This window comes from Tursiops truncatus, chromosome 9, assembly GCF_011762595.2.
Source record: "Tursiops truncatus isolate mTurTru1 chromosome 9, mTurTru1.mat.Y, whole genome shotgun sequence".
Classification (NCBI taxonomy): Eukaryota; Metazoa; Chordata; class Mammalia; order Artiodactyla; family Delphinidae; genus Tursiops; species Tursiops truncatus.
The window spans coordinates 36,036,411-36,060,371 of NC_047042.1; the positions used below are offsets into that span (position 1 = coordinate 36,036,411).

The 23,961-nt window shown below is 37.8% G+C and overlaps 1 protein-coding gene across 1 annotated transcript in view; it reads right to left on the bottom strand.

Annotated features, from left to right (window-relative positions):
* The window catches only part of AHR (aryl hydrocarbon receptor), a 50,779-nt gene extending 43,736 nt beyond the window's left edge, over positions 1-7,043 (bottom strand). The window contains exon 1 of the mRNA XM_019928248.3: positions 6,828-7,043. Coding sequence (XP_019783807.1) covers positions 6,828-6,892 — 65 coding nt within the window. The 5' untranslated portion in view covers positions 6,893-7,043. The remainder of the gene's footprint in view (positions 1-6,827) is intronic.
* Positions 7,044-23,961: the final 16,918 nt, after the last annotated feature.

Genomic DNA, 23,961 nt, shown 5'->3' on the forward strand with positions numbered 1-23,961 from the left:
AAAGCAAGACTTTAGCTGACTGCATGCCATGCTCCTGTTTTAGAAGCCCTGCATGCCATAAGTACTGGCAGTAACAAGCCCAATAGCATGTCCAGTGCCAGCTTGCATGCTCTCTTTAATACCTTTTTAATATCCCAGGCTAAAATGTCTCTTAGGCTCATCACTTGTGCTCAGGGTTTGAAACAAAGTTGAAAAACATAACAATCCAGTTTAATCATAAATTACTGTAATTGTAAATGTTTATATTTTTATGACATTTACCATAAAACCTCAAAATGACAAGCAAAGACAAAGTTTCAGTAATCCTTAGATTAAGGTGGCATTTTCTAACGAAGATTACCTATCACAGTACTGAGTTTTTTGTCCTATCGGCTTTTTCCTGTGGGTGATTTAATCTACTCTCACTGCTTCAGTCTACTTACCAGTAACTTGTTTATTTCCAGCCCCTGTACCTGAACGTCCTCACATTCATATTTTTCAGCAGTTGGGCACCGCTTCTCTGCATCTATTATGGTATGACTCTCATTCCAACAGCTAGGAAATTGAAGTATTTCTCGATAAATCTCTCTACCATACCATGTACACCCCATTAAGCCCAACTCTTAAACCCATTCATTCTTCATTTCCTCCCCATGGCTTCAGTGCATACTTATTTATCTCTGAATATAAATGCTGAATGTTTATCATCATAAATTGTATACTTAATGTGATATTGGAGAGGGGATATGTGACACAAATTAAGTCAAATTTCACTGTTACGCGGAATACAGCTGGATATTTTACTCCCCTATGCGAAGCAAAAAAATGTCTACAAAACCTTCGGAGAATTCTGGCTGGCAGTTACTCGTAAGGAGTCTGAATTCTTCAGTCGCTTTCCTGCAGCCGCTCTACAATTGTGATGGGTTCTTCCCTTTCCCTCTTTTGCTATGCTTAAAGAGTGGTGATGAGGTACAAACGGCATATAATCTTTAGCACAGGACTTTAACAATGAAAACTGGAACATGAAATATGCCCTAGAAATCACTGTTACTTCCAAAATCCTGGAAAAAAATCATTAAGAATGTTCCCTTTTTCCTCTTCTTTTTAAAATATACACTTTTTTTCTTTGTATTTCCCTTGGAACCCACAGAGAATACATCACTAAAACATGAAAAATTTTAACTGGTGGCCAATTGTTAAATTAGTAAATATTCTCAAATACCTACTATGTATATGGTACTAGGAAGTTCTGGTTGCTATAAAGACAAATAAAAGGTAGACCTATCTTTACAGAGCTCGTCTTTCTTACTAGGAGGAGATACATTCTATAACAAGCCAAAAATCAAACATAATGTATTGCTCAATAATGTAGATGCCATAAAAGTGATGCTGGAGAGTTCAGGAAGGTAAGAGCTCACATACAGGTAGAGTAATGGGGGAAGGTTTCATGGAAATGTGGTTTCTACATCAGGTCTTAAAGATAGGTAAATCACTTCCAGTTTCATGATGGCAGAGTACATGGCTTTCTGCAACTACCCTTCTCTCTGGAAGATCATGCCAAACAAGGAAAACAGAGATAGAAACACAAAATCTGTCTTGGATAAACCTAAGACACAGCTAAACCCAGATATAAATAACATGAAGATGAAAATTAGGTAAAAAGTGAAATCAATGACAACGGAGAACAGAAAAGAAAATGTAATCATAGTATATTACTTAACGCGGCAATAAACAATACTTACAGTTAAGGAAACACTGCATGTGAATTTAATCCAAAATTGTGATAAAATTATACTGGGAGGATGAGGAGAGATTAAATAGCACTAATAACCATAACTATCACAATAAAACATCAACAGATAATGCCTACTATGCTAAACTTAAGATAACATTATACACATTATTGACTTTTTCATGTGCATGTGTTATTTAAAACGAATACTTTTCAAAATAGTATTTCATTAAAAATAAGGTAAAAGAGCAAACTGAAAAACAACTGAAAAACATAAGACAAAGAAAATCAGTATGTAAAGGACATCTCAAGTAGAAAAATCTGCAAATGTACTCACTATTATTCCACACATACAATCCCAACATAGAAGTTCCATTATCTACCCCATTTTTTTTTTGGCTTATGAAGTTGACAATTAATATTTTTAAAGCAAAAATGCAAGGACATAGGCGCTCCTACAGACTACCAATAGGAATGGAAATTTTTTGCAGAGTAATTTGACAGCATGTTTCAGAGCATAATATCTGGCTCAACCGTAAAAGTATATCATATCTTTGTACCCAAATTTCCACTTACAGGAATTTTTCCTAAGGAATGAACTAAAAATTTACATAGAAATTCACATATCTCAAGGGTATTCTCTGAAGTACTAGTTGAAATATTTAAAGATTGGAAATAACAGAATTTCCGCCTCAAAATAAATTACAGAGCTTTAACAGAAGGGAGTACCATGCAGCCACTGAAAACAATGTTTTAAAGGAGGGCAGGTAGCTAGCACATCAATGAAAATAGGAGGAAAAGACTCTAAAAAGAAAGGGCATGAATGCAAGTATGGAGTCAAGCAAGCACAAATCATGTATGGGCAAAGGGAAATAATTTATTCAGAACACTATTTGAGAAGAAACAGTGAGCGTTAAGGAAATCCCTAGTATGTGGGTGTACCATATGCATCACTGAACTTACCTGGGCAGCACTGCGAAGTTGGAATGAACGTAAGCTTTGGAGCCAAAAGACCTGGAATCTGATATTAAAACTCATCCTTTCATTTACTACCTAACAATTTTGAATCTGAACCTCAGGTCCCTATCTGGAAAGCTGAAATAATAATACCTTTTCATACTACTATTACAAAAATGAAATAAAATGATGTCTGTAAAGCACAGTGCATGCTTATGTCACAATAAGTACTAACAAACAGTAGTTTTTTGTTATATAAAACCAGTATGCAAAAATATCAATTTTAAAAGAAGAGTGGAAGTAGAAAGGTACTGTTGTTAAAGATTTGCATGGTACTAATTTCTAAGTAAGTGTGTAAATTATATGCACCAATAAGCATGTACTGTGTAAGTTTTTTCACCAGTGGAGTAGCACATTTCATTACCCACAATTGAGAATGCAATCATATACTGCCTCTTACTGTTTCACAGGAGAATTGATTGCTCTGTGATAATGTAAGCTGAAATTATTTAAAAATAGAATCTATATTTCTGTTAGAAGTCCTTACAGCTTATAAAATACTCTTCTTCTGCTAATTTTAGTTGTGAGAGTGGCAATGTAGGTGTTGACTGCCTGCCTTATTGGTCAATCACTTGCCAAGACCTATACAAGTGAGAAAAGTAGACCTCATCTTTTAGTTTAGAGCTAGTGCTTTTTCAATTTTAGTTTAGAACTAGCGCTTTTTCAACTAGTGCTCACTGTTTCCTCTTTACACCATTTATTTGTATAAATGTTACCAATAACTAATCACTTTCACTTACTTATTTCATAGGTCCAATATGTGAGAGCCTTTATAGTCACTATGTATAAACTATCTGAACAAAGCTTATTTGAAAGAAAAACAACAGTGGAGAAACAATTATGTAACTAAAAATACCTATATTTTTATTTTAGAAGCTATTTAGGAAATTTTATCATAGTACGTTTATATCAAACATTTTCAGTGAAACATAATTTTATTCAACTAAGTAGGTAATGTATAAGTGAGGTTCATTAGGTTTAAATAGAATGAATGGCAATTTAGCAAACATAGCAAGGAAGACACTGCTTTTATACTAATGTTATTAGTGTGTTAACAAAGTAAAAAGGGTCAACTAAGGCTGAGAAGTTATTTCTAACTCTGACACTTCATGATGGCTGGCTTGATCACCACCACTACTGATATCATTTTTAAGTGTAGATTTCATTTACTCAACACCTATTATTTGCCAATATTCAGCACTAATTTTCTAAAAATATGGTAAATTGAAGTACCACTAAAACTTTTTATGTATTAACAGAACTTAAAAACTACAAAAATACATCCAAAGTTATTATCATTAGGGGAAAAGAAACCCAGACTCTATTTAATTCAATAGTGTGCTTTTCACCTATCTTCATGCAGCAAAGTAATTAAAGAAATGTACAAAAAGGCTTTCATCTCCAAAGAAAATAAAACAAGAAGAGGATTTAAGTAAAAACAAATTGTTTTTTCTTTCTTTCTTTCTTTTTTTTTTTTTTTGAGCAGGGTTATTTTAAGGAACACGTAAGGAAACAGTAGAACCTATTCCTAAGGGTATCTTTGAAAATTTCTTTAGGAACATGGATCAGATGCAAGGTTGCTTCATATCCTTTAATCTTCTAGCTTTCATTACTCCGAAAAGAAAAGAAACATTTACTGAGTGTCTACTATGTACAAGATACTTTAGCGGGATTAAATTTAACACGTTTAAAATATATTTCGTACTAAGATAATTTTCAACGTTGGACTTTGCCACTAGGGGGCGTTGATCCCGTTTAATAAATTCCATTGAAGATTGGAAGAGCTTCAGGTTCAAAGTATGTCACACACTTGGTTCCAAAATTTTATGGAATTGTATATTTAAATGGCCATCTTTTTAACAGTCCTATAATTATGCTACAACATATTTTCTCTTTAAGATACAATGGCTGACTTAAGGGGTCAAAATTAAATAGATCTCAATAACATTTTCAGCTCAAACAAGATGAATTTTTCTGACAATGTGCCAACATATTATAGAGCCTATTAGCCACAAACTAGTAATTTAACTAAAAAAACACATTAAACTTAATATTGGGTTTATGGCCCCATTCTTAAAATGGACTTTGATTAACTGCATTTTAAGTTAACCATTTTTTCATTCTGGTAAAAACAATTTATAAACAATTTCATGTGATTCTGTAAATGCCAGCACTAGGCTTTTCTTATGGAGCAGTGACCTTTTAAGGCATTTATATGATTAAAAGCAACGCATGATGCTCAATAAAGATCTGATAAACATTTATACTAACTGAATAAAATAAGGGTGAATGTAGAAACGCTTTAGTTGTATTGTGTTAGAGATTATTAAATACAAATATACTAACATCTTAGAGAGTATATTAAAATGGTAATATAAAATAATAAAAGGTACCTCTTACGTAAATAAAATGTACAGTACTATGTTTAAAGGAAAAATCTTTAATAAAACATTAACGAGAAGCCAAAGATGTTAAACTTTATGATGAATAAAAATTAAAGCATTCTATTAAAGTCATCTAGGTCTTTCTGTAACACACTGACTGAAATGCAGTAACTTAAAAATCCATCAGGGGCATCTTCAGGTTATCTGACCATATACATAAAACCTATGATAACTCTATTATATATAATGCCAAGTATACCAGTGTATTAATAAATACATAGAAGCGTTTGTGACGCCTCTCAATTTTAAATAACCACTAAGGACAAAGTCAAATTAGACAAATACATTTTAATATAAGAAACCACTCTATAAAACGCAAGTATTGAAAACCAATGTCAACAGAACTGCCAAGACAAAAACTGCTGATTCGGCAGTATTCCTAACGTCGGCCACACTGCAGGATAAGTCTTCCAAATTTTAATCAGTCTATTTATAGATGAATATCCTCTGTTAATGCCAAGTCTAGATCTGAAGACCTATAATCACTGAAATTCTAAAAGGAAATTAAAACTCCAGAATAATTAAACTTTTAAACTGGTCTTAAATATTAATCTTAAACTTATTTTTCTGGTTTGGATTAGTGACCTAAATTAAGTTCTAAGCCAAATGCACACTTCTGATTTGTTCTGAGGAACTGTTTAATGTGTTCTGAAAGTTGTTTATGAAAGTTTGAAAAATGTGAAGTAAAATAACTCAGGGATAATAATTAGGAATAAACACATGAATACTGCCAATTCACAAAAGTAAATCTGTCTCAAGCACGGATTTTTCTTTTTTCTGAAAAAAAAAAAAGTATTTGCCATCTCACACAAATATCCCACCAAAACAAACAAACAAAAAAATCTAAGTTTGTAATCTATCAGAACTGACTAAACTTGGAAGTAGAGGGAGAAGGGAATTAGAGAATGATGCTAAGAATGAAAACGTCTGTTTCAATAATTCCAGCTCCAAATCATTTACAGACCCAAAGTGATAAGAAAGCTCCCCCAAAAGGTGACTGAAAATACAAATCCGTTACTGTATTCTGGCTACTACACTCACTCAAAACTGCTACCATCTCTATACATTGTACCGATGCGTTCACGCTGAGTGCTACAAAATTACTGCCAAATAAGTAAAGAGTGCAACAGAAAGCCAGTTGCACCGGACTAAAAAATACCTTCAGAAACACTCATTCCCTTTCCTGCAGACAGCACGTGTTTAGCTCCTAAAAGCATCTCCCCCCATCAGGAGTGAGAATAGTGACCGTCCTCTAACCTAACCGAGGAGGATATTAAATGTGAAAGGGGATTTCAAGACGGGCTTAGGTTAACTAATCCACCAGCCAGCCCCACAGGGCAGACCAGAGCTGTCAACAAATTAGGACCATAGCACAGTGAACAGTGCTACAAATGGGTGGGGGGTGGGGGTGCGAGGGTGCGCGTGCCCTGGAGACTGGGGAACGGGGGGGCACAATTTTTTAAATGCAATCTTTAAACACGGAAAAACCCAAGGCCTGGGTTTCTCGACCGGCCTCCAAATCGCGATTCCACGGACTGCGTGGGGAAAGGACCTAATCACCAGGCCGCGGGGATGTGGGCACGGGTGAGGCGGCCTCCGGCACCTGCGCGCCTGAGCGCCCACCCCCGCGCCGAGGACGCGCACCAGACACTCACGTTTTCTGCACCGGCTTCCGCCGCTTGCGACTGGCGTAGGTGATGTTGGCGCTGCTGCTGTTCATGGTGCCCGGCTGGCGGCGGCTTCTCCCCGGGCGCGGGCGCGGACAGCCCGGTCCCCGGGACTCGGCGGCGACCGGGACGACGGCAGAGGCGGCGGCGGCGGCGGCCGGCGCCGGGTTCCACGCAGCCGCGCCCGCTCCACCTGCACCCTCCCTGGGCGGTGGCAAAGACGCCGCACCCCAAGAGCCTTGGCTCCCGCAGCCCCGAGTCCAAGTGCGCCGCCCGGGCCTGGCGCCGGCGGTCGAGGGGCGGAGACCGGTGAGCCGGGCGACGCAGGTGCCGTCTATACGGGCGGAGGCGGCGCAGCGTTGCCCGCAGGTGAGGCGGCCCGAATGGAGGAGGAGCCTGGGCCGCCTGTTTGGAATCCCAGCCTGGGTCGCGCGCTCTGGCGCCGCGCCCCGTGACCGTCGCCGCGGCCCCTTGGGTAAAGTAGGCGACGCCGCGCTGCTCCCGGGGCTTCCCCGATCCCGGGTACTTCCCGCCTTTGGAGCTCGGACTCCGGCCGCCGTTTTCGGTGCCACCAGCTTCTGCTCGACCACGCGTCTGCCTCTGGTCTGAGCCGGTGGTCCCAGTAACGCTTTCGGAACCTAGCGTCGAGGGTACTCCACAGGCGCTGCCTCCCGCCGCCGCTTGCACCGGCTGAATGGCAGAAGCGCCCCCGACTCCTCTCTGGCCCCGCCCCGCCTCGTGGCCCCGCCTCTCGAGGCCCCGCCCCCTAGGAGCCCCGCCCCATTCTACTTGACTCCGCCCTTCCTTACAGTTCCCTTGAGGGCCCCACCCTCTCGGCACGTGATGACGCAAGGCGTAATGACCCCCTCCCCCACCCCCGGTATCCATGTTCTTGAGGTCAAGGGAAGGAATCTGTGGACACATTTCCAGTCCAGAAAGACGTGTGACAACAAATTATGTGTAGCCAAACGCTTTGTAATTAGACAGTCTCAAGGATAGAAATGCCAAATAGTGAGCTTAAATTCACCTATGTAGGAGACAGTGATGCAGCTAATTTTGGGCTAAGAATTACAGTGAGCTGGCAGAAAACCAGTGGAACTATAAATTTTCCTCAAGAAGAAATCTTCAGGAGGCCACATCTGAGTTGAACTTGAAGGCTAGGCGTTTACTTGTCTTTTTGTTTGGGTTTGGTTTTTGTCTCCATACTAGACAGTATAGTATTTTTTCCCCAGCCAGAATAACTTCGTTAATCTATAGTCAGATTTCAGTAAGGTAGAAAGGAAGGAAGAAAGGCAGCAGGAGGCATTTGAGGATAAGTAGTCTGGTATGGCTGGAGAGAGGAGCTGGAAGTGAAATTCAGGAATTCTAGGATCAAATCATAAAGCTTTGATCAAGAGTCCAGATTTTATTCTGCAGTCAATGGAAACATTTTAAGGATCCACAGCAGGAAAATGGCATTCTGGTGTCTTGGAAAAGTCACTCTGGAATGAAAGTGCAAACTAGATTACAGGAGAGCAAGACTGGATGCAGGGAGAGTAGTTAGGGACTTGTTGAAGTAGTCCAGGTAAAAGTCCAGGGAAGTGACAGTGGGATAGAGAAAAAAAAAAGAAAGAATAGATAAGGAAATAGATGACGAGAGGAGTATGTTTTGCTTGTCAGGAGCAGAAGGGCAACCAGACTTAAGATGTCTAGATGAAATCTCACACCATATCTATTCCTACATTTCAAAATGTCATCAAACCATTTCCATCTGGTGAGTTTGTTACCTCAAATTCAGAACATTGATAAATTGAACATCATTTTCTTTAGCTGAAACCTTGTTCTGTCTCTGGCTCAACCATTCTCCAATGAACCTATGAAACATCTTCAACTCCCCTCCCACTTACATCTAAATATTCCAGCAAATACTATTAAATTTTGTGCTTAGCAACGTCCCTAATTCATCTTCCTCCACCTTATTCTTCAATAATAACACCGAGAGTGCCCAACTCAAATGCCATATCATTTGTGATTCCTATCCAAATATTGTGGATAATTACCCCCTCCACACATTAATTCAATTAAGAGATATTTTGAGGGTAATGCCTGTGTGCCATGATTGTTCTAGTACTGAGGAGACAATGGTGAACAAAAACAGAAAAGTACCATACTCTCAGGAAATACTGTAATGGAGAAGTACACGATTCAGTATGGTCTTCTAGTAGAGAAATTTGACCTAGTCATTGAGACAAAGATAAGTGTTTGCAAAATCATGACAGTTGAGTTGAGGTCTGAAGGATAAAGTCTGAGGAGAAAAGAGGGGAAGGGCATTCCAAGCCAATGAAATAGTACAAGCAACATCCGTTTAGTGGGAAGGAGCCTGGTAAGTAGTATGATGGACTAAAACAAGTTCAGGATGAGCAGGGGAGACGGGCACAAATGATCAAATTTGTGTTTCAAAATATCACCATATCTGCAGAGTGTAGAACAGATAAAAGAGGGAGGAGCAGAAAGGAATGGAAATGATACTCCTTAGGAAACCATTAGCAGTAGCCCAGCCAAGGGATGACAATTACTGATACAAGGGTGGAGGTGATAGTGTAGATGGAAAAAAAGTGAATAGGTTCCACAGAATTTGAGGAGGTCTTGAAAGATGGAAAGGATGAATATATGACAGTGACAGAAGAGGGTGTGTCAAAAACACAATAATAGCTTTTTGGACTATGTATCAGGCTATGTAATAATGGCATGTGCTGGTGGGAAATTATTAATTTAGCTTGGATCTTTTATGTTTGAGGTACCTTTGAGACATCAAAGGTGTCAAGTAGGCCGTAGGATATATAGGTTTGTAACTCAAACATGTGTGAGCTGGAGAATATCTCAGAAATCATCTGCATTTAAGTGACAAAGAAGAGATTATGAAGGTTGTGGGGTGCAAATGTATGCTAGAAAAGGAGGACTGGGCACCAAAAAACTTCAGTATGTAATATCTAATTGCTGGATAGAAGATTATGGTGCTGTAAAACTGAAAAAGAGTTGCTAGAATGGTAACAAGAAAATAAGGAGACTTTTGTCATGGAGGACAAAGTGGAAAAATGTCAGAGTGGTTCACAGTATTGAATGCTGTTGAGAGGTTCAAATAAGATGAGAACTGGAAATGTCCTTTTTGGCTTCTCGAAATGGGGTAATTTGTAACTTTAGTGAACACCGTTGGTGGACTAATGGACCTACAAATCACACGGAAGTGGGAACAGAATTGAATTGGAGATGAGGAGGTGACATTGGCAAACACAGACAATTGTTTTTTTAAAAAAGTTTGTGAAAGTGAGAGACCTAGGATGGCAGCTAGGGGGAGTAAAGGGTTAAATTGGGATTTTTTCTTTTTCTTTTTTTTTTTAAGTGGGTGGTACTTAAGCAGATGAGAGAGAGGTGAGAGATTGAAATTGACTGCGTAAAAATGACAAAGAACATTAAGAAGAAGAACTGATACTAAAAATAGTAAAGGCAGGAGGGAAAGAGTGCCAAAGCAGAAAGGGGGAGTTAGGATAACTGTAGTTTTGATAATAACAGAAACAGGCCCTCTAGTGCTTTACTCTTCGAAGTGGTCCACAGCTTCTCATGAGAATTATGAGAAATGCAGAATCTCTGGGTGTCCTTACTGACTCAGAATCTGAATTTAATAAGATCGCCCAGGTGATTCAAAGGTACATAAAGTTCGAGGAACATTACTCTATAAGCTGGGGGACAGAAGAGTGGTGGGTGAGATAGAGAAGGCTGATAATTTTGGATCAGAAAGATAAAGAAGGTGTGATGAGGAGGTAGCATGACCTACAAAGGGACAGGTGTGTTTTGTGGGTGATGGTTTTTGTTTTATTTTAATTTTACAAGACTGTAAGGTAAAAGTGATCCAGGATATGGCAATGGGGAACTAGGTGGACATCAACACTATATCCCGTATATGTGATGAAAGAAAATAATTAGGCACCATTTGGGAGCTGATAGCCTTGGGGAGAACTAGATTTTAGTTTAAGGCAAAAGGTGGAACGAGTTCCCAAAGAAGACAGTGCATACAGGGGAGTTTGCTGTTTATGGATTAGCAATTCCAAGGGCACAGAATCAACCATCTTTATCTTACCTTCTCTTTTATTTCCCTATCTCTGTATTATTATCCAGAGCCATTCTGTCTAAAATGTATAAAGTGTAAACAAATAATTTCCTCCTTGCATAGGCACTTTAAGGGTGAAAAATGCATAACAAAACATAATTTATTGATTCTGTACCTTAAAGTGCTTTTTCAGAAAAGGGATATACTAAATGTACAAAATCCCATAAATCAATCTTAATCTACTGTTTTAAAAAAAGTCCACCCTTTTTAAGGTTGTTAGTTATTTAATATAATCCTTTGCTATCTTATTTTGTCCTACTTCCATATCCCTATTTCCTGTTTGACTTTAGGATTCTGTTTGACTTTATTTTACTAATTGATCTTTATACCAGGATTAAAATAGAATATCAATAAGATTTTCAGAATTCATTTCATTTTAATACTGACATCATGCACTTCCCTTAAAACTTGTGTTTACTATGTCAATAAAATCAGGCTTTGTAGTAGAATGCCATTTAAAAAAAAAAAGAATGAGTTGCCACTTTCTAGAAACTATCATCTTCTACTTCTAATATCACCACTGTAGAACATGGTTCTCAAAGTGTGGTTTGTGGCCTTTGCTAAAATTTTAAAATTTTCTATGAGCAATTTTTATGTAATAACATGGCTTTTTCTGCTACAAAGCTACAGTAATCAAAACAGTATGGTACTGGCACAAAAACAGAAATATAGATCAATGGAACAGGATAGAAAGTCCAGAGACAAAGCCATGCACCTACGGGCACCTAATCTATTACAAAGGAGGCAAGGATATACAACGGAGAAAAGACAGTCTCTTCAATAAGTGGTGCTGAGAAAACTGGACAGCTACATGTAAAGGAATGAAATTAGAACATTCTCTAACACTATATACAAAAATAAACTCAAAATGGATTAAAGACCTAAATGCAAGATCTGATACTATAAAACTCTTAGAGGAAAACATCGGCAGAACACTCTCTGACATAAAGCACAGCAAGATCTTTTCTGATCCACCTGCTAGAGTAATGAATACATAAACGAGTTCTTCCCTGGTGGCACAGTGGTTAAGAATCCACCTGCCAACGCAGGGGACACGGGTTCTAGCCCTGGCCCGGGAAGATCCCACATGCCGCGGAGCAACTAAGCCTGCGTGCCACAACTACTGAAGCCTGCGTGCCTAGAGCCCATGCTCTGAAAGAAGAAGCCACGACAATGAGAAGCCCATGCACCACAACAGAGTAGCCCCCACTCCCCGCAACTAGAGAAAGCCTGCATGCAGCAACAAAGACCCAACACAGCCAAAAAATAAAAACAAATAAATAAATGTATTTTTAAAAAAGAAAATATAAACGAAAATAAATAAATGGGACCTAATTAAACGTAAAAGCTTTTGCACAGCAAAGGAAACCATAAGCAAAATGAAAAGACTTGACTTCCCTGGTGGCGCAGTGCTTAAGAATCTTCCTGCCAATGCAGGGGACGTCGGTTTGATCCCTGGTCTGGGAAGATCCCACATGCTGCAGAGCAACTAAACCTGTGTGCCACAACTACTCAACCCGTGGCTCTAGAGCACATGAGCCTCAACTACTGAAGCCCACGCACCTAGAGCCTTGTTGTGGCTCACAACAAGAGGAGCCACCGCAATGAGAAGCCTGTGCACCTCAACGAAGAGTAGCCCCTGCTCCCTGCAACTAGAGAAAGTCTGCGTGCCGCAACAAAGACCCAATGCAGCCAAAAGTAAATAAATGAAATAAATAAATAAGTAAAATTTTTTTAAAAATCATGAAATGGAATGTTTAAAAATGAAAAAACAACCCACAGAATCGAGAAAATATTTGCAGATGAAATGACTGACAAGGAATTGCCAAAATATACAAACAGCTCATGCAGCTCAATATCAAAAAACAAACAAAAAAACCCAAAACAAACAACCCAATCAAAAAATGGGTGGAAGATCTAAATAGACATTTCTCCAAAGACGACATACAGATGACCAAAAGGCCCATGAAAATATGCTCAGCATCCCTAGTTATTAGAGAAATGCAAATCAAAACTACAATGAGATACGAAGTCACACCGGTCAGAATGGCCATCATCAAAAAATCTACAAACAATAAATTCTGGAGAGGGTGTGGAGAAAAGGGAACCCTCCTGCACTCTTTGTGGGAATGTAACTTGGTACAGTCTCTATGGAGAACAGTATGGTTCCTTAAAAGACTGAAAATAAAGCTACCATATGATCCAGCATTCCCACTCCTGGACATATATCTGGAGAAAACCATAATTCGAACAGATACATGTACCTCAATGTTCGTTGCAGCACTATTTACAATAGCCAGGGCATGGAAGCAACCTAAATGTCCACTGACATAGGAATGGATAAAAAAGATGTGGTACATATATACAATGGAATATTAGCCATAAAAAAGTGAAATAATGCCATTTGCAGCAACATGGATAGAGATGGTCATACTGAGTGAAGTAAGTCAGAGAAAGACAAATATCATATGATACCGCTTATATGTGGAATCTAAAAAAAAATGGTACAAATGAACCTATTTACAAAACAGAAATGGAGTCACAGATGTAGGAAAAACACTTATGGTTACCATGGGGGAAAGGGGGAGGGACAAATTGGGAGATTGGGATTGACATATACACACTACAACTAATAAGAACCTACTGTATAGCACAGGGAACTCCATTCAATACTCTGTAATGACCTATATGGGAATAGAATCTAAAAAAGAGTGGATATATGTATAACTGATTCACTTTGCTGTACAGCAGAAACTAACACAACATTGTAAATCAAATATACTCCAATAAAAATTAATTTAAAAATAAGATAAAAATAAAATCACACCTTCCAAAACATGACTTTTTCTTATAAAATTAATTTGCCTCTAAGAGGTTATGAATATTTGACTGCCTTTTCCAAAGCAGCATTAGCCTTTTATTTAGTTTAGGTGAGATTACTTTCTGAGGTTTACGATGCAGCTTTATATCTGTGGGTTCTTTTTTCCTGCTAAATGTTACGAGAAAAAGAAATAAGTTTTAGGAATGCTACTATAAATAACAGCTGTTTTACAATAAAAAAGAACTGAAATGAATGCTAACCTTATTCTGTCAGAGTATGTGCAGTTATTCATTTCATCCAGCAAGGTTTTAGCTTCTATAATATATACCAGACCGTGGGATGTGGTGCTGGTACCAGACATATTCCTAGCCTCTTAGAGCTTACATTCTAATGAGAGAGAGAAGTTATACAAGTAGTTATACAAATAAATATATAATTGCCACTGTGATAAGTGCTATGAGATGAATACTCTGAGAATGTGTAATAGGTGAATTTGCCTTGGTTAAGGGAGGCTACCCTGAGGCGAATTGTGAGACACGGGTAGGCATTTTGTAGGTGACATGGGGAGGGAAAGTGCACCCCAAGCAGACAGACATTTATTACAATTTTTACCTTCTTTTCAATCCTGCAGCTTCTTACCCCAGGCCTTCAGAATGATCTATTTCACTTATCCTCTGCTTCTACATTTTACATCACATATTACATTTACATTAAATATTTTAGAGAGCATAGCCCATCCTTCACAAACTGTGTACTGGGGCACCCCAAGGGCGCCCCAACAAACTCAAAGGTGCACCTCTTAGACCTTACATTCATGGGCTATTTAAAATTTTCAAGGCCAACACAGTGACATCAGTTGGACACCATGCAAGCAAAACACTACCTCCAATTAGATTAGACCTTAACATGAAATTGTACTCAGTCCGTTTGTTTTTTTTTTTGCGGTACTTGGGCCTCTCACTGTTGTGGCCTTTCCCATTGCGGAGCACAGGCTCCGGACGCGCAGGACCCGTGGCCATGGCTCACGGGCCTAGCCGCTCTGCGGCATGTGGGATCTTTGCAGACCAGAGCACGAACCCGTGCCCCCTGCATTGGCAGGCGATCTCTCAACCACTGCGCCACCAGGGAAGCCCTGTACTGCAACCTTCTGATGACATCTTTTAAGGCAGCGTTTTGTAAGTTGCTGTTATAAAACACAAGAACCATGGGAAAATGCCTGTGGAACAGGAAATGAGGACACTGATTTCCCATCCAATTCCAAGGTTTCAGAATTTGTAAAGTATCCAATAAACATGCACACGCCATTAAGAACGTAACAAAAAGTTTTAGAAATGTATGTGTATTATTTTTTTTTAATAGCAACGAAGTTGTTAGGACAGACATACATAATAAGTTTGGACCTAGCTACTTAATAAATGGAATTGTTAGGTATTTCTTTTAGCCTCCACACCATGAAAACACTTCTGAGATAATACGAGAGCCATGAACTGGGAAGTCTGGGAATCTTTGGCATAGCTAAACCCTTCATTAACAGATGAGAAACCTGAGATAAAGTACCCTGCTAATCAGAGCCTAGAATTGAGGTCTTGTGACTTCTATTCCAGTCAAAAATATATAATTTATCTCACTGTGAACTGGTTTGATTCATTTCTTGAAAAATAATCAGTTTACGAGTTGCTTGCTCTAACACAAAATAACAGACATAAGTAACTAAGGGCTATTTCTAAATGCATAATGCCCTCTTTCCTTGCTTGGATATGCTACACAATGTCACAGTCAGAAGCCAAAAAATAGTAATACCTTTTTTTTTTTTTAACATCTTTACTGGAGTATAATTGCTTTACAATGGTGTGTTAGTTTTTGCTTTGAAACAAAGTGAATCAGCTATACGTATACATATATCCCCATATCTCCTCCCACTTGCATCTCCCTCCCACCCTCCCTATCCCACGCCTCTAGGTGGTCACAAAGCATGGAGCTGGTCTCCCTGTGCTATGCGGCTGCTTCCCACTAGCTATCTATTTTACATCTGGTAGTGTATATAAGTCCATGCCACTCTCTCACTTTGTCCCAGCTTACCCTTCCCCCTCCCCATGTCCTCAAGTCCATTCTCTATGTCTTCATCTTTATTCCTGTCCTGCACCTAGGTTCTTCAGAACCTTTTTTTTTTTTTTTTAGATTCCATATATATGTGTTAGCATACAGTATTTATTTTTCTCTTTCTGACTTACTTCACTCTGTATGACAGACTCTAGGTCCATCCACCTCACTACAAATAATTCAATTTTGTTTCTTTCTATGGCTGAGTAATATTCCATCCTATATATATATGCCACGTGTTCTTTATCCATTCATCTGTCGATGGACACTTAGGTTGCTTCCATTGTCCTAGCTATTGTAAATAGAGCTGCAATGGACATTGTGGTACATGACTCTTTTTGAATCATGGTTTTCTCAGGGTATATGCCCAGTAGTGTGATTGCTGGGTCGTATGGTAGTTCTATTTCTAGTTTTTTAAGGAACCTCCATACTGTTCTCCATAGTGGCTGTATCAATTTACATTCCCATCAACAGTGGAAGAGGGTTCCCTTTTCTCCACACCCTCTCCAGCATTTATTGTTTGTGGATTTTTTGATGATGGCCATTCTGACTGGTGTGAGATGATACCTCATTGTAGTTTTGATTTGCATTTCTCTAATGATTAGTGATGTTGAGCATTCTTTAATGTGTTTGTTGGCAATCTGTGTATCTTCTTTGGAGAAATGTCTATTTAGGTCTTCTGCCCATTTTTGGATTGGGTTGTTTTTTTTTTTTGATATTGAGCTGCGTGAGCTGCTTGTCAATTTTGGAGATGAATCCTTTGTCAGTTGCTTCATTTGCAAATATTTTCTCCCATTCTGAGGGTTGTCTTTTCGTCTTGTTTATGGTTTCCTTTGCTGTGCAAAAGCTTTTAAGTTTCATTAGGTCCCATGTGTTTATTTTTGTTTTTATTTCCATTTTCTCTAGGAGGTGGGTCAAAAAGGATCTTGCTGTGATTTATGTCATAGAGTGTTCTGCTAATGTTTTCCTCTAAGAGTTTTAGAGTGTTTGGCCTTACATTTAGGTCTTTAATCCATTGTGAGTTTATTTTTGTGTATGGTGTTAGGGAGTGTTCAAATTTCATTCTTTTACATGTAGCTGTCCAGTTTTCACAGCACCACTTATGGAAGAGACTCTTTTTCCCCATGTTATAGTCTTGCCTCCTTTATCAAAAATAAGGTGACCATATATACGTGGGTTTATCTCTGAGCTTTCTATCCTGTTCCATTGATCTATATTTCTTTTTCTGTGCCAGTACCATACTGTCTTGATTACTGTAGCTTTGTAGTATAGTCTGAAGGCAGGGAGCCTGATTCCTCCAGCTCCATTTTTCTTTCTCAATATTGCTTTGGCTATTTGGGGTCTTTTGTGTTTCCATACAAATTGTGAAATTTTTTGTTCTAGTTCTGTGAAAAATGCCATTGGTAGTGTGATATGGATTGCATTGAATCTGTAGATTGCTTTGAGTAGTATAGTCATTTTCACAACGTTGATTCTTCCAATCCAAGAATGTGGTATATCTCCATCTGTTTACATCATCTTTAATTTCTTTCATCAGTGTCTTATAGTTTTCTGCAGGTCTTTTGTCTCCTTAGGTAGGTTTATTCCTAAGTATTTTATTCTTTTTGTTGCAGTGGTAAATGAGAGTGGTTCCTTAATTTCTCCTTCAGATTTTTCAGCATTAATGTATAGGAATGCAAGAGATTTCTGTGCATTAATTTTGTATCCTGCTACTTTACCAAATTCATTGATTAGCTCTAGCAGTTTTCTGGTAGTATCATTAGGATTCTCTATGTATAGTATCATGTCATCTGCAAACAGTGACAGTTTTATCTTCTTTTCCAATTGGGATTCCTTTTATTTCTTTTTCTTCTCTGATTGCTGTGGCTAACACTTCCAAAACTATGTTGAATAAGAGTGGTGAGAGTGCGCAACCTTGTCTTGTTCCTGATCTTAGTGGAAGTGATTTCAGTATTTCACCATTGAGAATAATGTTGGCTGTGGATTTGTCATATATGGCCTTTATTATGTTGATGTAAGTTCCCTCTGTGCTTACTTTCTGGAGGGCTTTTATCATAAATGGGTGTTGAACTTTGTCAAAAGCTTTTTCTGCATCTACTGAGATTACCACATGGTTTTTATCCTTCAGTTTGTTAATATGGTGTATCACATTGATTGATTTGCATATTTTGAAGAATCCTTGCATTCCTAGGATAAACCCCACTTGATCATGGTGTATGATCCTTTTAATGTGCTGTTGGATTCTGTTTGCTAGTATTTTGTTGAGGATTTTTGCATTTATGTTCATCAGTGATATTGGCCTGTAGTTTTCTTTCTTTGTGACCTCTTTGTCTGGTTTTGGTATCAGGCTTATGGTGGCCTCGTAGAATGAGTTTGGGAGTGTTCCTCCCTCTGCTGTATTTTGGAAGAATTTGAGAAGGATAGGTGTTAGCTCTTCTCTAAATGTTTGATAGAATTCACCTGTGAAGCCATGAGGTCCTGGGCTTTTGTTTGTTGGAAGATGTTTAATCACAGTCTCAATTTCAGTGTTTGTGATTGGTCTGTTTATAGTTTCTATTTCTTCCTGGTTCAGTCTCAGAAGATTGTGCTTTTCTAAGAATTTGTCCATTTCTTCCAGGTTGTCCATTTTATTGGCATGGAGTTGCTTGTAGTAATCTCTCATGATCTTTTGTATTTCTGCAGTGTCTGTTAATACCTTTTAAGCTAATATTAATCTTAACACTGATAGGAAAAGTACAATAAAATGTAGGAATAATTTGTTGTTGGTCAAAATTACTTCTATTTACTTAGGAAGAATGCTTTGTCATAAAAAAGTCAAGATTTTTAACAAATGAAAAAAATGTTATCTGTTAAAATATTAACGTGTATTAGGTTTAGATTTTAACTTTTGCTTGCTGGACCTTTTATTCTTATAACATGACATTTGATTATGAAAAAGTTATTAAGAAGCTTTATATTTTATGTGCTAAAATTCATATCTGAGAAACAGTTTATTAAGTAATGTATAAATATCTTGTGCTTAAAGTTATTTAGCTTTTGATATAAATATATTTAAGATTTACGTAAGAATACATATTTCATGCATTTAAAATCATGATATAGAAAATACTGAGATGAAGTTCAAATATATTTATATTAGATAAATATTTCAAAAGAAAATTATATTAACATGATAAGAAAAACTTAAGGAAATATAAATTATTATGACACTCTGTCCTAAAATCTATAATTAGATCTGCTAAACTTTAAAAGACTAGCACATTCTTATGCGTATTAAAAAACAAAAACGATGTATCCTTTGTTGAAAATATTTAACTTGAATTTAATCATTCTGTAGACAATGACCCTCAACTTTTATTGTACATTGTGATCTCCAGGGAGCTTTAAAAAATATTGATGCCTAGGGCCCTTTCAAGAGATTTTGATTTAGTTGATTTAGGTTGTGGCCTGGATATCAGGACTTTTAGAGGTGATAATTGTGTTGTGGTTGTGAATGAGATCTCAGGAAATGCATGCTGCAACATTTAAGTATGAAATATCCTGATGTCTGCAACTTATTTAAGAAAAAAATGTATATGCACATATATATGTATATTTATATGTATACACAATTGTGAAGGGAATATAGGCATTTGTTGTGTTAGTCTTGCAATTTTTCCATATGTTACAAGTGTTCACAATAAAAAGAGAAAAAAATAAGAGCAAAACAAATAGCCATTTACTCTCAAGTTTAGAATTCCCAGACAAAAGAATTCTTTGAGACCTGAAAACTGTTTCAGTGAGACCAGGACTGATATATTACCCACCCAGCTCTTACATGAGTTAAAGCTTTGGAACTTTCTCTAGCCCTTTATATTCCAGGAAACATATTGAAGATAAGTGAAAGAAGACACAAATGAAATTTCTGCACTTCTCTGGTTTGAGAACAAACTTAGAAGCCAAGATTCCCATTTTGCACTATCTATGGACTGAAGGATGTATGTGTACAGTAGTTAGTTGTGCATTTGAAGAACTTAGCTGGTTTACGTTAACAACAAATTATTCATTTTGCTGTCTCCACCAGTTACTTACATATACTAAAACGCTAATAGTTTCCATTACCTTACAAATATTTTTCACTTGTTCTTGTACTTATAAATTTGAAATGTCTTTGTTATCCACTTTTTTGCTTATACTCCCTGACTTGTGTAAGACTTTACAGTGATTCAGTAATCAGGATTTACGTCTGTAAGGCTTATGTGCTAAATTAATAGCTTTTTAAAAATCTTTTGGGGGTGGGCTTCCCTGGTGGCGCAGTGCTTGAGAGTCCGCCTGCCGATGCGGGGGACACGGGTTTGTGCCCCGGTCCGGGAGGATCCCACATGCCGCGGAGCAGCTGGGCCCGTGAGCCATGGCCACTGAGGCTGCACGTCCGGAGCCTGTGCTCCGCAACGGGAGAGGCCACAACAGTGAGAGGCCTACGTACAGCAAGAAAAAAAAAAAAAAAAAAAACTTTTGGGGGAGATGTTAACTTGCACCCTAAGTTAAATCTTTTCACATTAATGCTGTGCCAAACAAGTATAATAAGGCTCTCAGGACCCCCCTAAAGCAACCTCTATAGCAAGCATCAGAAAAATCTGCCATTACCTGATTGGTAAGTAGATAATGATAAAGGAGATCTGATTACATAATTAATCAAGGGGATGTAGCTGAGGGTGGAGTGTCCTGTGTAACAGTGGGTTCTCCACCCTTCCCTTCTAAGGCAGGGTGAAAGAATTTCCCTTGTAAAACTGTAAACTTCAGTTGAGTTGCTTTCCTGCCTGAACATCGATCGACTTCCCATCTGCCTTTAGAGTAGCAAGGAGTCCTGATGGGAATGGCATAGAAGGATTCAATTTATTCCCAGCTTTTGGATAAACCTTGCACATTCTTTTTGTACCTGCTTCAGGTTGAATCCATCCTGGTTATCTGGGTCTATAAATAAAGAATCACATAGAGCAAATGTGTTTCTGAAAAAAAGCATGGAAATCAATAATTGTTTTGGAGTACATTGGTATTTGATGGAATACCAACTGGATCATTTTATAATGTAAACAATCCTTATCTAAACTCTTCAGGAAATAGGATTTTCAATTATTTAATTTATTAAACATTATAGTTTTCCATATTTACTTATTTAAACTAAGATTTTGTGATCTAAGATTTATGTCAACTTTTTGCATGATTCTTTGAAGCAAAGCATCACTACCACCAGCACCCAAACATACACCTGTGTTAATCAAAATACCAATCTAAATCCTGCCAGGGTGTTTTGACAGTAGATGAAAAGCATATGAAAGATAAAAAATGCAAACTTTAACTCTTTTTATTCTTGAACAGCTCAGAGTTAAATGCTAACTTGGGCAAGAACTGAATGATTTTTTATGTAGTAACATGAATTTAACCCCTTCTTTTAATTTTCACATAGTATTATCAAGTCTAAATATACATGTTATCTAGTAATTTATATTTTTCTTTTAATGTATAGATAGGAGATTTCTGTACTTATATCATTAAATGTGCATATAAAAATATGTTCCCAAAGTTGCTGTAAAAAGCATTTGGAATGAAAGTTGTGATTTAATTTTTATTAATGAGATATTACAGATGCATTAAAATTTTTCCATTTGTGCAAGTATTTTATTTGCATATTCCATATTTTTAATTTCAATATGGAAGTATACACTTAGGAAGACTTCTCAAAGAGAAGTTTCAGTCTTCTATTTTTCTTTTATGCATGATTAAAATTCAAGAGGATTTAGCACCCCATATCTTTTCTTTTTAAATGTTTTCCTTGCACCGTTAGCAGAAAATGCAAATTAAAATAAAGATGAGGTACAAATATTGCCACATTCGCTGTCTTACCCAGCAGAAAGACAGCCACTAATGTATTCTAACGATGTCCTTTCCCCCATTTTAATAAGAAGGTTTGTGCTGTTCTGATACTAAATGGATTAAGCAGCAAGCCTGCTGAGAAAAATACTCAAAGGTATTAAACCCTTGCTGTGTTGGTTTAACTGTAAGTACTGTAAAATAAGATTAAGTCTTAGTTTGGAAGAACAACTAGATTTGACATAAGACTAAAAGGTAACAATAATCGCAGATGCCTGAATTAATGCTTCATTGAAAATATAATTAGCACAAGATTTGAAAATATGTCTCCTTTGGCAAATGTCTTCACAGAGTAATGAGTGCTGTAGACTGATGTAGTGGAAAGAGCACTGGGCAAGTGGCCAAAAATCTTTGAATTCAAGTTTGTTGCTCTAGCACTTGCTAGTTCTGTGATCTTGGGTAAGAAATTTCTAAAATCTTCAAATCGCGTAAGGTGGATGTGGCCGGTTGAAACCATTGTCCGCTTTGCAGTGTGCGTCTCTGTACTGCAGAAGCTTGAAGGCTAAAAACTGCACTTCCCAGATTCCTGCGCAATTAAAGTTGCAGATGCAAATTCGGTTCAGCCAATTAGATGCCCTTGTTAAGATTTAGAAGGCAGAAGTCAAGTGGAGGTCATCTTCCTGCTGCTTGCACTGTTTTCTGCTAATAAAGATTGTGAAGACATGATTTCTGTGTGATAGGTTCCAGCATCCAAGTTCTGCGTTTCATGGGTTTTGAGAGGTTGTTGCAGTGGCAGCAGTGGTGGTTTCCTGATTCCTTACTTGTAGCTCCAGCGGTGCGCGTTTGAACTCAAATTCTGTAGCGACTTCGGGATTCCTCACCTTTCTGACTGAAGCAGAAGTAGTGGTGCCGCTAATAGGTCAGTTCTGCCATGTTCTGGAAACATTTCTGGATGCCCAGCCTAGAGCCTCCATCTCTAGCCTTTCCAATTATTTTGTAAGCTTTTAATGCCCTGTATTTAGTTTCCATCTACTTAAAGAACCTGGAGCTTATTCTGTTTCCTGTCCTGATACACACGTATGCAAATTTCATTCATACCTCCTAGGGTCATTGAGAAAACCAAACAGTACTATCTAAGTGTATTTAATATTGTTTCCTTTTTTTAAAAAAAAAAGTATGGGTATTGACATGACAAGCGGCTGTTAAAAATGTCTCATGGTATTTTCTTGTCATTAATTTTACTCAGATAATATTGTTCTAAACAAATTTTGTGAAATATTGGTTCTGTTGGGCGAATAACACAGGAGCAATTGCACATTCTATAGGTATCTAGACATTCGAAGTCTCTAGTCCTAAGAATGCCCACGAGTTTGAATGATATCTTTCTTATAAGTGAAATGAAAAATCTTCACTTCAATTTTATATTTTCCTGTTATTGTTACATTTTTATCATAATAATTAGAAGCACTATGATGATTCTGTAAGTGGAAATGGACTGACAGACATAACTCTATGTCTGTCAAGATTTTGAGCAGATTTGGAAAAATTTTGCTCTGTGCTCTCTGACCTCATACTTTCTAAAGTAATAAAATAATCTTTTTATCATCTTTTTCCCCCCAGAAACAGTTTTTGTTGCATCTGTGGAGTCAAGAGACCTTTTATCTTTAAACCAGCCCACATGCCAAACCACCATTAAGGCACGAGTTTTTTTTTTTAATACATCTTTATTGGAGTATAATTGCTTCACAATACTGTGTCAGTTTCTGTTGTACAACAACTTGAATCAGCCATACGCATACATATATCCCCATATCCCCTCCCTCTGGAGCCTCCCTCCCACCCTCCCTATCCCACCCCTCTAGGTGGTCACAAAGCACCGAGCTGATTTCCCTGTGCTATGCGGCTGCTTCCCACTAGCTATCTATTTTACATTTGGTAGTGTATATATGTCGATGCTACTCTCACTTAGCCCCAGCTTACCCCTCTCCCCAGCCCCCATGTCCTCAAGTCCATTCTCTATGTCTACATCTTTATTCCTGCCCTGCCACTAGATTCATCAGTACCATTTTTTTCTTTAGATTCCATATATATGCGTTAGCATGTGGTATTTGTTTTTCTCTTTCTGACTTACTTCACTCTGTATGACAGACTCTAGGTCCATCCACCTTACTACAAATAACTCAATTTCGTGTCTTTTTATGGCTGAG